General features: G+C 39.2%; 2 protein-coding genes across 2 annotated transcripts in view; one reads left to right on the top strand and one right to left on the bottom strand.

Moving 5' to 3' along the window:
- Haus1 (HAUS augmin like complex subunit 1) overlaps window positions 1-13343 on the bottom strand; it is a 44729-nt gene that overhangs the window by 20794 nt on the left and 10592 nt on the right. The gene's annotated exons all lie outside the window — the stretch shown is intronic.
- Window positions 627-10432, top strand: Atp5f1a (ATP synthase F1 subunit alpha). The gene is made up of 12 exons (XM_005325552.5): window positions 627-782; window positions 2608-2686; window positions 4329-4498; window positions 5635-5808; window positions 5950-6116; window positions 6313-6461; window positions 7296-7447; window positions 7552-7776; window positions 8601-8708; window positions 8827-8971; window positions 9931-10081; window positions 10209-10432. Exons 1-12 carry the CDS (start codon window positions 723-725, stop codon window positions 10288-10290), a joined length of 1662 nt encoding a protein of 553 aa, XP_005325609.1. The 5' UTR covers window positions 627-722; the 3' UTR covers window positions 10291-10432.

Below are 13343 nucleotides of genomic sequence, written 5' to 3' on the forward strand. Positions count from 1 at the left end.
TGCTGGGATTATAGATGTGTGCTACCACACCTGCCTGTATACTGTGTGTGTGTTTAATTTTTTATTTTTGGTACCGAGGACTTAACCTAGGGGCATTTAACCACTGAGTGGCATCCCTAGCCCTTTTCACTTTGAGTTTTGTTAAATTGCTTATGGTCTCTCTAAATTGCTCAGTCTGGGGGGCTGTGGCTCAGTGGCAGAGCACTTGCCTAGCAAGTGAGATGCACTGGGTTCATTTCTCAGCACCACATATAAATAAATGAATAAACTAAAGGTCCACCAACATCTTAAAAAATAATAAAAAAAAAAATTTAAATTGCTCAGTCTGGCCTTCTCAGGGTTAGCCAGTGCATCCTTAGACAAAGTGATGCTGGGAACCGCTTCTCTGCAGGTTCCGCTACTCACGTGGACGCCGGGGCAACCACAAGGTCGACTGGAAATACTAAAATAAATGTACAATGAATGCTGAGCCGAAGCTGGCAACAGGCAATTCATTCATTTTGAGGGTTCAGCTTAAAAAAAAAAAAAAAAAAGAATACTTAAAAAATAAAGAAACCCACCGCTCACGCTCAAAAAAGCAGATTCTCATCCGGTGAAACGAGGGGCGGTACTTCCGGATCAGGTGGGCCGGCTGCCTTGACCTTCCTCGGCGCTCGGCCATTTTGTCCCAGTCAGTCCCGAGGCTGCGGCTGCAGAGGAACCGCCTGAGCAGAAACTTGAAGATGCTGTCCGTGCGCGTCGCCGCGGCCGTGGCCCGCGCCCTCCCTCGACGGGCCGGGCTGGTGAGCGCCGCGGATTGGAGCGGGGCGGCTCGGTGGGGCGGCAGCGGGTGGCGGTGCGCTGGCTCTGGAGCTCTGCAGCGAGACTGAAGGGTTGTGGCGGACGCCGCCATCTTGCACTGTGGCAGCTCGGCTGGGCGGGTGGGCGAGCGACAGAAGGGCCATTTTGCTTGCCATCCATGCGAAATGGTGCAGAGTGGTGCCGGGGAGTTAGTGACCTCGATGTTGCCGCGATACGGGGGTCTCCTTAGGATTCTAGTCTTGGGCCTAGAGCGGCCGGAGCAGAGGCCTTGGGTGAAGGTCAGAAGTTGGGTGCTAGCTTTCTCAGAGGACTTTCTCAGAGGGGGCTCCTTCCGGCTGATTGTCCCCATCTGGTACTCTGAAGGTCAGAGGACTGCTGTCAGCTCTTGCTGAAGCAAGTCAGGGGAGCCTGACATTGTGTGAAGGTCAGCAGGACCCAGCATTTTACCTCCAGTCGGAGGTCTGTTCAGAGCAAAGCAAACGTTTCTTGAATTCTTAAGAAGCGGTTTGTCACTACTGAATACTGAAACCACGACCGTTTGAATGCACAGTAGTGACTGCACATCGTGCAGATGAAGAAAAAAAAAATCTTTTTGTGTGGCCAATATATCACAGCAATGAAGCTGGTTTCCAAATTGTTTCGGTTTCACCGAAGACTGCTTTGTGATTCCTTGACGTGTACAGATTTCGTCTTGAATTGTTCATCTGGTGGTTTGAGGAATTGTTGGACAGTGTTCAAGAATTTTCAAGTCTATTGTAAAAGCATTCACATTTGCCTCTTTTATCTCAGAAGTAATCTGAATTTGAAAGGTGAAATAAATATACTGGCCATTTTGCTGCCCTAAAACAGCCTGGTAGCTTCTTGGTTTTCTGTTAGCTGCAAAACATTTTTAACTATTTTCATCTATCTCCTATAGAAGGCAGTAGCTTCAAAATTGACAGTGACCTGAAGATGTGGTGGTGAACATTTGTGATCCCAATGATTGGGGAGCCTGAGGCAGGAGGATCCAAATTTTAGGCCAGCTTTAGCAATTTAGCTGGACCCTGTTTCAAAATAAAAAGAGCTGAACTGGGGATGTAGTTGAGTGGTACAGGGTCCGGGTGTTCAATTCTTAGTACTGCAAATACACAAATAAAAGTTGATAGTAACCAATCACAGTATTCTAACTTGAAGGAAAGAGGAGGAGTCCAGGTTGCTACAGGATTTATTCATGACAGTAAAAAAAAAAAAAAGATCCACATGCCTTGTCTTTTTAGTTTCTTAATTTAGCTCTAACATCATTTTTTGTTTGCTTGTCATTTTCTTTAAAGTAAAATTGGGACCATATTGAGATTTGTTCTTTAGGAAATTCTGCCATTGAGCTACATTCCAAGCCCCTCTTTAAATTTTTGAGTCAAGGTCTCACTTAGTTGCCAAGACTGGTCTCCTGAGTAACTAGGTACAGGCTGTGCCACTGTCCTCAGCTAGGAAGAAGTTATTAGAATTTCTGCAACTCAAGTAAAATCTAAAGCCATAATAATAATACCTGATTGCTTTTAAAGGGAAAGATACATATACTTTGTTAGTAGCTGCTTTTTAAAATAGACTCCATTTAAAAAGAATTCTTTTTATAAAGTGCTAATTGTGTACTAGGAACTTTATTATACACTCAACATATACCTAAAGGTACTTCCTCAACTGAATAATACACTTCAAATTTTAAACAGAATATTTTAAATATACTTTACATTTTTATCAATAATTTGATCAAAATACGTCTGCATTTGTGAAGCTTGTCAGTTTCATGAATGAATATTCTTGCACTAGGTCTCCAAAAATGCTTTGGGATCATCCTTCATTGCTGCAAGGAACCTCCATGCCTCTAATACCCATCTTCAGAAGATTGGTAAGTCTGTGCACCACACTTACCACCTTATCATTAAATGAAAATATAATTTACAAAGATTATATAACTGTTGGGCTTTTTTTTTTTCCTTTTTCTGTCATTTTTAGTTACTACAGAATCCCAGATTTTTACAGTTATTTGCCTTTTATCTTTGTCTTGATATAGGTTCTGTTGTTCTACTGAAATGAACTCTAGTTATATATTTATTTATTAGTACAGCTTCTTTGTTCTGGTAATTCTTGTGCAAAAACAAGGACATTGTAGTAGGTACCCTTTCTGATTTAGGAAAGAGTTCTTTTTCCTCACCTAAAAGCATTAGAAAATAATGAGCAGTTCTTACTGATATGTTTTCAAAGGCAGTGGCCACTCCTTTATACCTGGAAGTCTGAATTTGCAAGTTGCAAATGCAATAGAGAAATAGGGAGGTGAGTATAAGAATATGCTATAGGTTGGGGAATTTCTTTGGACATGTGTAGTTTAGGGGGTTTTGTCCTTTTTTGTGTGTTGGGGATGAGCCCTGGCCTGCACATGTTAGGTTAGCACTCTATCACTAAGCTAAATCACCATTCTTTTTTTAAAATTTGAGTTAGGGTCTCGATAAGTTGATGAGGCTGACCTTAAACTTGTGATCCTCTTTCTTTAGTCTCATGGGTAGCTGGGTTACAGGCATATATCACTGTACCTGTCTAAGTGCTCTGTGTTTTATATATATGCTGTTTTGAATCTTTAAATTTCTTTTAATGCTGGGGATCACACCATACTTAGCTTTGCACATTCTAGGCAAGTACCACTGAACTAACCCAAGCCATAAAACACATTCATGTTTTGTATGGATTTCAGCCAGAAATGTAGGTTTCAACATAGGTATAGGTTCTTTGAAAATTAAACTAGAGGACCAGGTGTGGTGGCACATTTCAGTAATCCCAGCTGCTCAGAATGCTGAGACAGGAGGATCACAAGTTTGAAGCTAGCCTGGTAAAGACTAATTAAGACCCTGTCTTAAAATTTAAAAAAAAAAAAAAAAAAAAAAGGACCCTTAAAGGTCTAGGGATGTAGCTCAGTAGTAGAGTGCTTGCTTAGCTTGCTTGAGACCCTGGGTTCCATCCCCAGTACCACAAAAAAGAAAAGTAAAAAGAAATTAAACCAAAATGTTTAGCTTTGTTAACTTCTTGCCTGTTTTACATTTGACTTGTGGAGTACATGGCTTTGAATCATTTTCTTTTTTTATTGGGATGGTGGGTACTGGGGATTGAATTTAGGGGCTTTGGACCACAGAGCCACATCCCCAGCTCTATTTTGTATTTAAAAATGAGTCTCACTGAGTTGCTTAGTGCCTCACTGTTGCTGAGGCTGGCTTTGAACTTGCACTCTGCCTGCCTTATCTCCTGGGTCAGTGGGATTATAGGCGTGTGCCGCTGCACCCAGTTGAATTTCTCATTTTCATAGTGGTCAATATCCAACTTTTTTAGAGTCTTTTGTTACATTTTAGATTGTAATTTGATTATTATGATCACAAAACTTTCTTGTTGGGAAATGGATTTTGAGATCTTAGGACCGTGTGTGTGTGTGTGTGTGTGTGTGTGTGTGTGTGTGTGTGTGTGTATTATATATATATATTTTTTTTTTAATTGTTCTCTCTTAGGCACTGCTGAGATGTCCTCTATTCTTGAAGAGCGTATTCTTGGGGCTGATACCTCTGTTGACCTTGAAGAAACTGGGCGTGTCTTAAGTATTGGTGATGGTATTGCCCGAGTTCATGGGCTGAGGAATGTTCAAGCAGAAGAAATGGTAGAGTTTTCTTCAGGCTTAAAGGTAAGTTAAAAATCAATATTTTGGTATTTTAGGATCTAGTTTTTCTCAATTCCAGAGATTGTGTAAGATTTTTTTCATTTGTTGATTTTAGATATACCTGATAATGGTGTATTTTGACATTTATGCATAGAGTGCAACCCATTCCAATTAGGATCCCATTCTTGTGGTTGTATATGATGTGGAGTTACATGGGCATAGGAAAGTTATGTCCAGTTCATTCTACTGTCTTTTGTATTCCCATCCACCCTCCCCCCTTCCTTTTATTTCCCTTTGTCTGATCCAATGAACTCTTATACATAATTCCCTTTTCTCATTGTGGGTTAGCATCCACATACCAGTGAGAACATTCAGCCTTTTTGTGTGTGTGTGTGTGTGTGTGTGTGTTTGACGGGGGCAGGGGCACTACTGGGATGGAACACAGGGCCTATTGCATACAAGACAAGCACTCTACCACTTTGCTATATTCCCAGCCCTTTTTAAAAAAAAAAATTGCCCAGGCTGACCTCAAACTTGTATTCCTCTTATCTTATCCTCCCAAACAGCTGATGACAGCCATGTGCCACTGTACCTGGCAAGAGAATAGTGTTACAAGGTTTTGTAGTGAGGTTTTCTTTTTTTTTTTTTTTTTAACTCTAAACAGATTTAATCACACTGACTCCAAAATATAAAATTTTAGTGAACCTTTGCCCAAAAGTCAGTAAGTTCAAATCTGGTTTTGTTTCTTTTCTTTCTTTCTTTCTTTTTTTTTTTTAAACTCCCTCACATGCTGGGGATCAAACCCAGGTCCTGTTTTTTTCCAAAAGCATTTGATAACTTCAATTAAATTAATTTTGGGTGTAAAGTTGAAAGTTGGTGACTTTGTATTATTGATAGTGGTGTAGCTATCAGAATTCTGATGATACAAGTCAACTTTGTATTAGGTTGAGCCTAATTGGCCAGTTCAATGGCAATAAAAGTTGTGGGAGTCATGGGTTCTCTAGGGGAAAAAAGAAAATAATAGGGACAGTTTTATAAGTGCTGTGGATAAAGAGCCTCTTGATATAGAAGACTGTAGAGCCAAAGTTACCATTTTGACCCCTCTTATCTTCAGTGTATATATCTTTACTGATGTTCAAATTTTGTCTTTCAATTGTCAGGGTATGTCTCTGAACTTGGAACCAGACAATGTTGGTGTTGTCGTGTTTGGGAATGATAAACTAATTAAAGAAGGAGATATTGTTAAGAGGACAGGAGCCATTGTGGATGTTCCAGTTGGCGAGGAGCTGTTGGGTCGTGTAGTAGATGCCCTTGGTAATGCCATTGATGGAAAGGTAGGTTTGAAGTTTTTATCTTAATTTGTTTCTCTTTTTGAGATGGGGTGTTGCTGTGTTGGCCAGGCTGATCTTGAACTCTTGGGCTCACTTTTCAGCCTCCTTCAGTAGCTAAAACACAGGCTTGTTTATTTTTTACAGGGTCCAATTGGTTCCAAGATCCGTAGGCGAGTGGGCCTGAAAGCCCCTGGAATCATTCCTCGAATCTCTGTGAGGGAACCAATGCAGACTGGCATTAAGGCTGTGGATAGCTTGGTGCCAATTGGACGTGGTCAACGTGAGCTGATTATTGGTGACAGACAGACTGGGTAAAGACTTATTAAGCTTGTTAAAAGTTCTAGCTAAATTTGCTTTATATAAAGATTACTTTTTCATTTTGGAATGATAAATGCTCTGGCTATACTGGGACAGTAGAATGTGATAATGAAGATTAGTAAGTAAAATTTTAGTACTAGTAAAATCCTTTGAAGTATTTAGTAACATTTATGTTTACTGTTTCTTAAGGAAAACATCGATTGCTATTGACACAATTATTAACCAGAAACGTTTCAATGATGGATCTGATGAAAAGAAGAAGCTGTATTGTATCTATGTTGCTATTGGTCAAAAGCGATCCACTGTTGCCCAGTTGGTGAAGAGACTTACAGATGCAGGTATAAAAGAACTCAGTCCCATTGCTGTTGTTTTTTTGTGGTACTGAGGATTGAACTCAGGGTGCTGTACTGTTGAGCTACATTACATTCCCTGTTGAGCTACATTACATTTTTTTTGGTTCTGGGGTTTGAACTCAGGGGTACTCCCCAGCTCTATTTTTGTATTTTATTTAGAGACACAGTCTCATTGAGTTGCTTAGTGCCTTACCATTGCTGAGGCTGGCTTTGAACTTTGAATCCTCCTGTCTCAGCTTCCCAAGCCTCTGGAATTGCATGCGTAATTGTGCCTGACTCTCCTTTTTACTTTTTTTTTTTTTTTTTTTTTTTGAGATAGGGTCTTAAGTTGTCAAGGCTGGCCTCAAACTTGGTGATCCACTTGCCTCAGTCTCCCTAGTCTTTGGGATTGTAGGCATGCACCACCATACCTAGCTCCATTGCTGTTGATGCCTATTGCTACTAATCCTAGAACTTCTAGTTAGCAAAGACTGATTTTGTTTACTTCCTAATGAACTACATTTTATAATATAAATAAACAGGTTGAAAAAATGGGAAAGTAATATAAAGTACCAATAAATGTAAAGGTTTTGTTAGTTTTTTAAAAAGTGGATGTTGTTTGGCAATTTTTAATAGTAAATCTTTTTACCACTGAGTAATTTTTATTATAGTAACGTCTAATTTAAAATCACAACTTGGCTGAGGATGTAGCTCAGTGGTAGAGTGCTTGCCTAGTGTGGGCAAGGTCTGAGATTCAGTCCCTGTTACTACAAAAAGTAAATAAGTAAATAAAACACAGTATCCATAACCTCATAAAATGTAAAACTTTTTCCTCCTCAGATGCTATGAAGTACACCATTGTGGTGTCAGCCACTGCTTCTGATGCTGCCCCACTTCAGTACCTGGCTCCTTACTCTGGCTGTTCTATGGGAGAATATTTTAGAGATAATGGCAAACATGCTTTGATCATCTATGATGACTTATCCAAACAGGTCAGAGGAACTATTCAATCTCTTTGTATGTTTGCAGTACAGTGGAAGTTGACATGAAATTTCTGGTTATTAGGAGAACTTCACAACCCTCTTCTATATCGTAGGCTGTTGCATACCGTCAGATGTCTTTGTTGCTGCGCCGACCCCCTGGTCGTGAAGCCTATCCTGGTGATGTGTTCTACCTACACTCCCGACTGCTGGAGAGAGCAGCCAAGATGAACGATTCTTTTGGTGGTGGCTCCTTGACTGCTTTACCAGTCATAGAAACACAGGCTGGTGATGTGTCTGCTTACATTCCAACAAATGTCATTTCCATCACTGATGGACAGGTATTATTTTAATGATTAAAATAACTAAAAAGGGTTTGGTTAATTCTAAGGTACTGAATTAGACTAGTATCTATGAACTGACTTGTTAAATGTATTTTTTACTATGGAAAATTTTAAATGTATATAAAAGAATAATATAATGAAGGGTTACATATTCGTTACCCAGTTATCATTTCACAGGGTAGTATGCTTTATTCTCTTACATAATTTTGAAGCATATCCCAGAGATGATAACACTACCCTTGTAGTTCTTTCTTTTTTTGGTATGGTGATTGAACCTGATGCTTAACTATTAGCCATACCCCCAGTACTTTTTATTTTGAGACAAGTCTTGCTAATTGCTAAGTTAATGAGGCCGACCTTGAACTTGCAATCATTTGGTCTCCGCCTCCTGAGTTGCTGGAGTTACAAGCATATACCACCACCTTGCCAAGTTCCCTCATCTGTCTTTTGGTATAAATTTATTGGGTTTTCCCACTAATTTTTTTTTCTTTTAAGTTGTAGATGGACACAATACCTTTATTTTATTTATTTATATGTGGTGCTGAGGATCAAAACCAGTGCCTCACACATGCTAGGCAAGTGCTCCACCACTGAGCTAAAACCCCAGTCCCTTTTCCCTTAATCTTAAGCACATCTTGATTCAGCAATAGGTCATGTAGGCCAGTTTGGATTGTCAAAGATAGGGTACCTCTACCATGAGAAGTCACTTAGCATTCTCTCAAGTTTTGGGTTTTCAGTTTGTTGGCATTTTAATTACTTAAATTTGAATATAATTGATTTCTTTCTTTTAGCCTTCTATCATATGTATTTTTGCATTGTAGATCTTCTTGGAAACAGAATTGTTCTATAAAGGTATCCGCCCTGCTATTAATGTTGGTTTATCTGTGTCCCGTGTCGGATCTGCTGCCCAAACTAGGGCTATGAAGCAGGTAATCAGTTTATATCACTTTGGCAGAAAGGGGTATTAGGTTAAAATCTTGAAGTATTCAAAATCAGCTGTATTTGTACAGTGCTCTTGTTGTTAATACCAGTTTTACTGTATTTCAGGTGGCAGGTACCATGAAGTTGGAATTGGCTCAGTATCGTGAGGTTGCTGCTTTTGCACAGTTTGGTTCTGATCTTGATGCTGCCACTCAACAACTCTTGAGTCGTGGTGTGCGTCTGACTGAGTTGCTGAAGCAAGGACAGTATTGTGAGTTGTTCGGTCATTCGGTTGTTACTGTTGTATGTTAGGGTAATCCCAGACCTACAGAACTACATCACCTGTCATAGGATATTATCTTTTATCAAAAACACTGCCTTTGAGTTCAGTGTGTGTCTGTTTTATCATTATTTGAACGTAAATGCTGCAAATTTAGTGAAGGGGAAACTTGGTTCTCTTTTTTGGGGTACCAGGGATTGAACCATTGAGCCACATCCCCAGCCCTTTATTTTATTTTATTTTTTTTTAATTTTGAGACAGGCCTCACTAATTGCTAAACCAGGCTTTGGATTTGGCAATCCTCCTGTCTCAACCTCCCAAGCTGCTGGGATTATAGACGTGTACCATTATGCCTGGCATGTTTTTTGTTTGTTTGTTTTGTTTTTTCTTTTTTAAATAGTTGTAGATGAACACAATACTTTTATTTGTATGTGGTGCTGAAGTTCAAACCTAGTGCCTCACATGTGTTAGGCAGGTAGTCTACCACTGAGCTACAACTGCAGCCCATTCTTATTTTCAAGAATTAAGATCCTATTGGATCCCGTTCCCTTGGCTATATGAGTATGAATTTGGCAGATTTGAAAGGAATCTGAGTAGATAGAGGTGTGTTTAGTGGTATGGTGCTTGCCTAGCATGTGCAAACTCCAGATTCCATTCCTAGGACTGAAGAAAAATAAAGTTATTATGTTTTTTACCTTGCCAAAAAATGTCAACAAATTATTTACCCCCAAAATAGTGCCAGATTAGAGTAGTGCTTTTTTGGGTTATACTTAGAAGGTGATGCTTCTGTTTATTGGGGAGGGAGGGGAAAAGGAGTGTTGAAGTAGAGTTATAGGCCAATGAGAATATAAGATATGTTAGGGATATGTTAGTAATTGAAAGAAAAAGTTTCTCTGATTTTGGTAACATGACATTTTCTTTGAGCAACTTACTTGTTCTGTTCTTTTTAGCTCCCATGGCTATTGAAGAACAAGTGGCCGTTATCTATGCCGGTGTAAGGGGGTATCTTGATAAACTGGAGCCCAGCAAGATCACCAAGTTTGAGAGTGCTTTCTTGTCTCATGTGATCAGTCAACACCAAGCCCTCTTGGGCACTATCAGGTATGAATCCAATTGTGGCCTCTTTTTGTAATTTTAAGATACCAAAGTCTTAACTCCTTTTTAGTTTTTCTGTCAGTGATGTTTTTGTCCAGATCAGAACTAATGATCTACTTTTATTTCCTATTAGGGCTGATGGGAAGATCTCCGAACAGTCAGATGCAAAGCTGAAAGAGGTCGTAACAAACTTCTTGGCTGGATTTGAAGCATAAAATATGGATTCACATCAAATACTGATTTGGTTTTTGTCATCATTTCTTCTAGTAACATCATTTTCATTTATAAAAAGATTACTCTCATACTCCTGCTGTACAGAAATTACGTTAAAAATAAAAGTTCCATGTTGTGTGGTAATTTTCTCTTTTGCTTTTGCATGGTACTGGGAATTGAACCCAGGGGTGCTTTACCATACCACCAAGCTACATTCCCCAGCCCTCTTTTGTATTAATTGAGGATAGACACATTTTGTTTTTCTTTTTAAATTTGGTGCTAGGGATTGAACCCAGGACCTTGTGCATACTCAACAAGTACTATACCAACTGAGCAATATCTATCACCTTATATATTTATTTTATATGATGTTGAGGATTGAACCCAGTGCCTCACACATGCTAGTCAGTGCTCTATAGTGGAGCTACAACCCCAGAACTTTTTTTTTTTCCTTTTAGGCAATGTTTCATTAGTTGCTTTGGGCCTCACTAAATTGCTGAGGCTGACCTTGAACTTAATATCCCCTTAGCCTGCTGAGTTGCTGGGATTACAGGCATGTACCACCATATCCAGTTAAAATAACGATTTTATAATTTCCTTTATATATTGATTACCTGCCATTCTGTCAAAAGTAAAGCTTTCTTATCAGTTTGGACTCAAGGTTTTTTTAAATCAATGGATAGAATAGAATAGATTTTGACAAGCAGAGAATGAATAAGGGTAGACTTAACTGCACACACAGAGGGATGAAAATAGGAAAGTTATTTAGGGAGTAATGACTTAATTGGCTTGTAGCATACAGCTTGCCTACCAGGGTTGTGTTTATATGTAGGGGCCTTGTTTTAGAGAGGGCAATGAATACGTTCAACACTTAGATTTCTCAGTAATGGATGCAGACACAATTGAAAGTACTCCTTAGGAAAATAAGCCAATTCAGAATTCCTGGTGAAAAAGTATACAAAGGAAAAAGAAGCAGATTTGAGGGACATTGTTTTGAAGTATTATATACACAACTAAAAATTAGTGGCTTTTGAAAAAAGAAGCATTAATATTGACTAGAGAAAAGGAAAAACAGGTGGAAGTCAGCCTCATTTAGTTGGTCAAGTTACCAATTTATTGGAGTTCATATCTGAGATCCTCTATAGATTTGACTTATGCCAGAAATTTATATTATTTTGCTACTGGGGATTGAACTTGGGCACTCAACCTACTGAGCCACATCCCCAGCCCTATTTTGTTTTTTTGTTTTTTTAAAAGAGAGAATTTTTAATATTTATTTTTTAGTTCTCGGCTGACACAACATCTTTGTTGGTATGTGGTGCTGAGGATCAAACCCGGGCCGCACGCATGCCAGGCGAGCGCGCTACCGCTGAGCCACATCCCCAGCCCCCCTATTTTGTATTTAGAGACAGGGTCTCACTGAATTGCTAAAGTGCCTCACCATTACTAAGGGTGGCTTTGAATTTGCAATTCTCTTGTCTCCGCCTCCCAAGCCACTGGGCTTGTGCCATCACACCTGGCCAGGATAATCTCCAAAAGGAACTCAAATAATAAACAATACCCTCTTGGAGGTCTTAATAGAAAATGACAAATTTCTGAGGCTATGTCTTTTTTTTTTTTTTTTTTTTTTTTTTTTTTTTTTTTAATACTGTGGGTGAAGAGTTTATACCATGATGTAATTTGACAAAATCCTCTCTTGGGGCCCAGTACTGACTAGAACTAGTCTCAAATCTGACCAAAACCCCTTAAGCCCCCATTAATTTCTGTCAAGCACTTTTTGATGCACACTGAGTGACATTTTCAAATACCCCACAATTTCCAATTCCTTTAGGTGATTTTTCTCAACTCCAGTAAGGAACATTGTTGTAAGTTTATCAAAATGAATGGCAGAACATTCTTCAATTTGGCAGCTTTTTCAAGCAACTTATTTGTCCACAATTGTGTTAGGAAAAAGAATGTATTCTGACTTTTCCCTCAAAGGGTTATAATATACCTAGGAAAGTGAGATATATGAATAAGAGATGGCACTTGAAAGTAACAACAATGGAGCACTAATGTGTCTTCTTCCCAAGTCACTTGATCCAAGGAAAGTTTGCCAACGTTATAGGAATTGCTGAAAAGTTTACAAATATGGAACATTTGCTATTTCTAACTTTAATGAAGAATACTTTGCCAATTTTTCCTTTTTTTAGTACTATTTTTTTGGGGGGGGTCCTATTTAAGAAATATTTAGCCTAATTTTAAGATACTCTGTTTTTGATCTTATGTGGGTTTTTTTTGTTGTTGTTATTAGTTTTTTTTATTTCCCTAGAAAATTTTGTTTTCACATTTAGGCCTATGTGGTTTGCTAGAACTTGGACTTAGTATGTAGTTAGTTGTACTCATGGTTTGATGTATTAAAGTGAAAGGTTACAGAGCAACATTAGCCATGGGAAATGCTAGGAGGTAGTTTGGAGGAAGGCAGGTGCAAGCTTTCAAGAGTTATCTCCTATGAAGATGGACTTAACTGCTCCAGTAATGAACTGACATGCAAACTGTTGCCTACAAGGGAAGCTCATTGCTCAGAAGTTTTACTGGGGCTGGTCATGTAGATAACCTCTGTCTACCATGTACCCCAAATCCAGACTTCTTTTTAGAAGGAAAGCAGGTATTCAGGATAAACTACGTTGTTCAAATAGTTTAGGTACTCTGAGCTACTCATCTTTTAGGGAATATTAATTGTAGGGAAGTATTTGTCAGCTGTTTTAGTTAGCTTTGCATTACTGTGACCAATATACCCAACAAGAACAATTTTGAAAAGTATTTTGGGGCTCATGGTTTCATGGGTCTCAGTCTATAGATGACTGATTCTATTTCTCTGGGCCCAAGATGAGGCAGCATGCCATGGGAGAAGGGACCAGTGGAAGAAAGGTGGGGTCAGGAAGCAGAGGGGGAGAGAGGAAGGGGCCACAGAAAGAAGCACCCATTTAGGGTGTACCCCTAGTAACCTACCTCTTCCAGCCATACCCCACCTGTCTACAGTTACCACCCAATCAATCCATTCAAATTTGGGTGG

This window comes from Ictidomys tridecemlineatus, chromosome 13 (genome assembly GCF_052094955.1).
Source record: "Ictidomys tridecemlineatus isolate mIctTri1 chromosome 13, mIctTri1.hap1, whole genome shotgun sequence".
Taxonomy (NCBI): Eukaryota; Metazoa; Chordata; class Mammalia; order Rodentia; family Sciuridae; genus Ictidomys; species Ictidomys tridecemlineatus.

Bases quoted from the DNA above. Each gene is read 5' to 3' on its own strand.
- Atp5f1a (XM_005325552.5), top strand. From the start codon at position 723: ATGCTGTCCGTGCGCGTCGCCGCGGCCGTGGCCCGCGCCCTCCCTCGA. The intron at 4,499-5,634 runs GTAAGTTAAAAA...TTCAATTGTCAG, and splicing joins AGTTTTCTTCAGGCTTAAAG to GGTATGTCTCTGAACTTGGA. The intron at 8,972-9,930 runs GTGAGTTGTTCG...TGTTCTTTTTAG, and splicing joins GCTGAAGCAAGGACAGTATT to CTCCCATGGCTATTGAAGAA.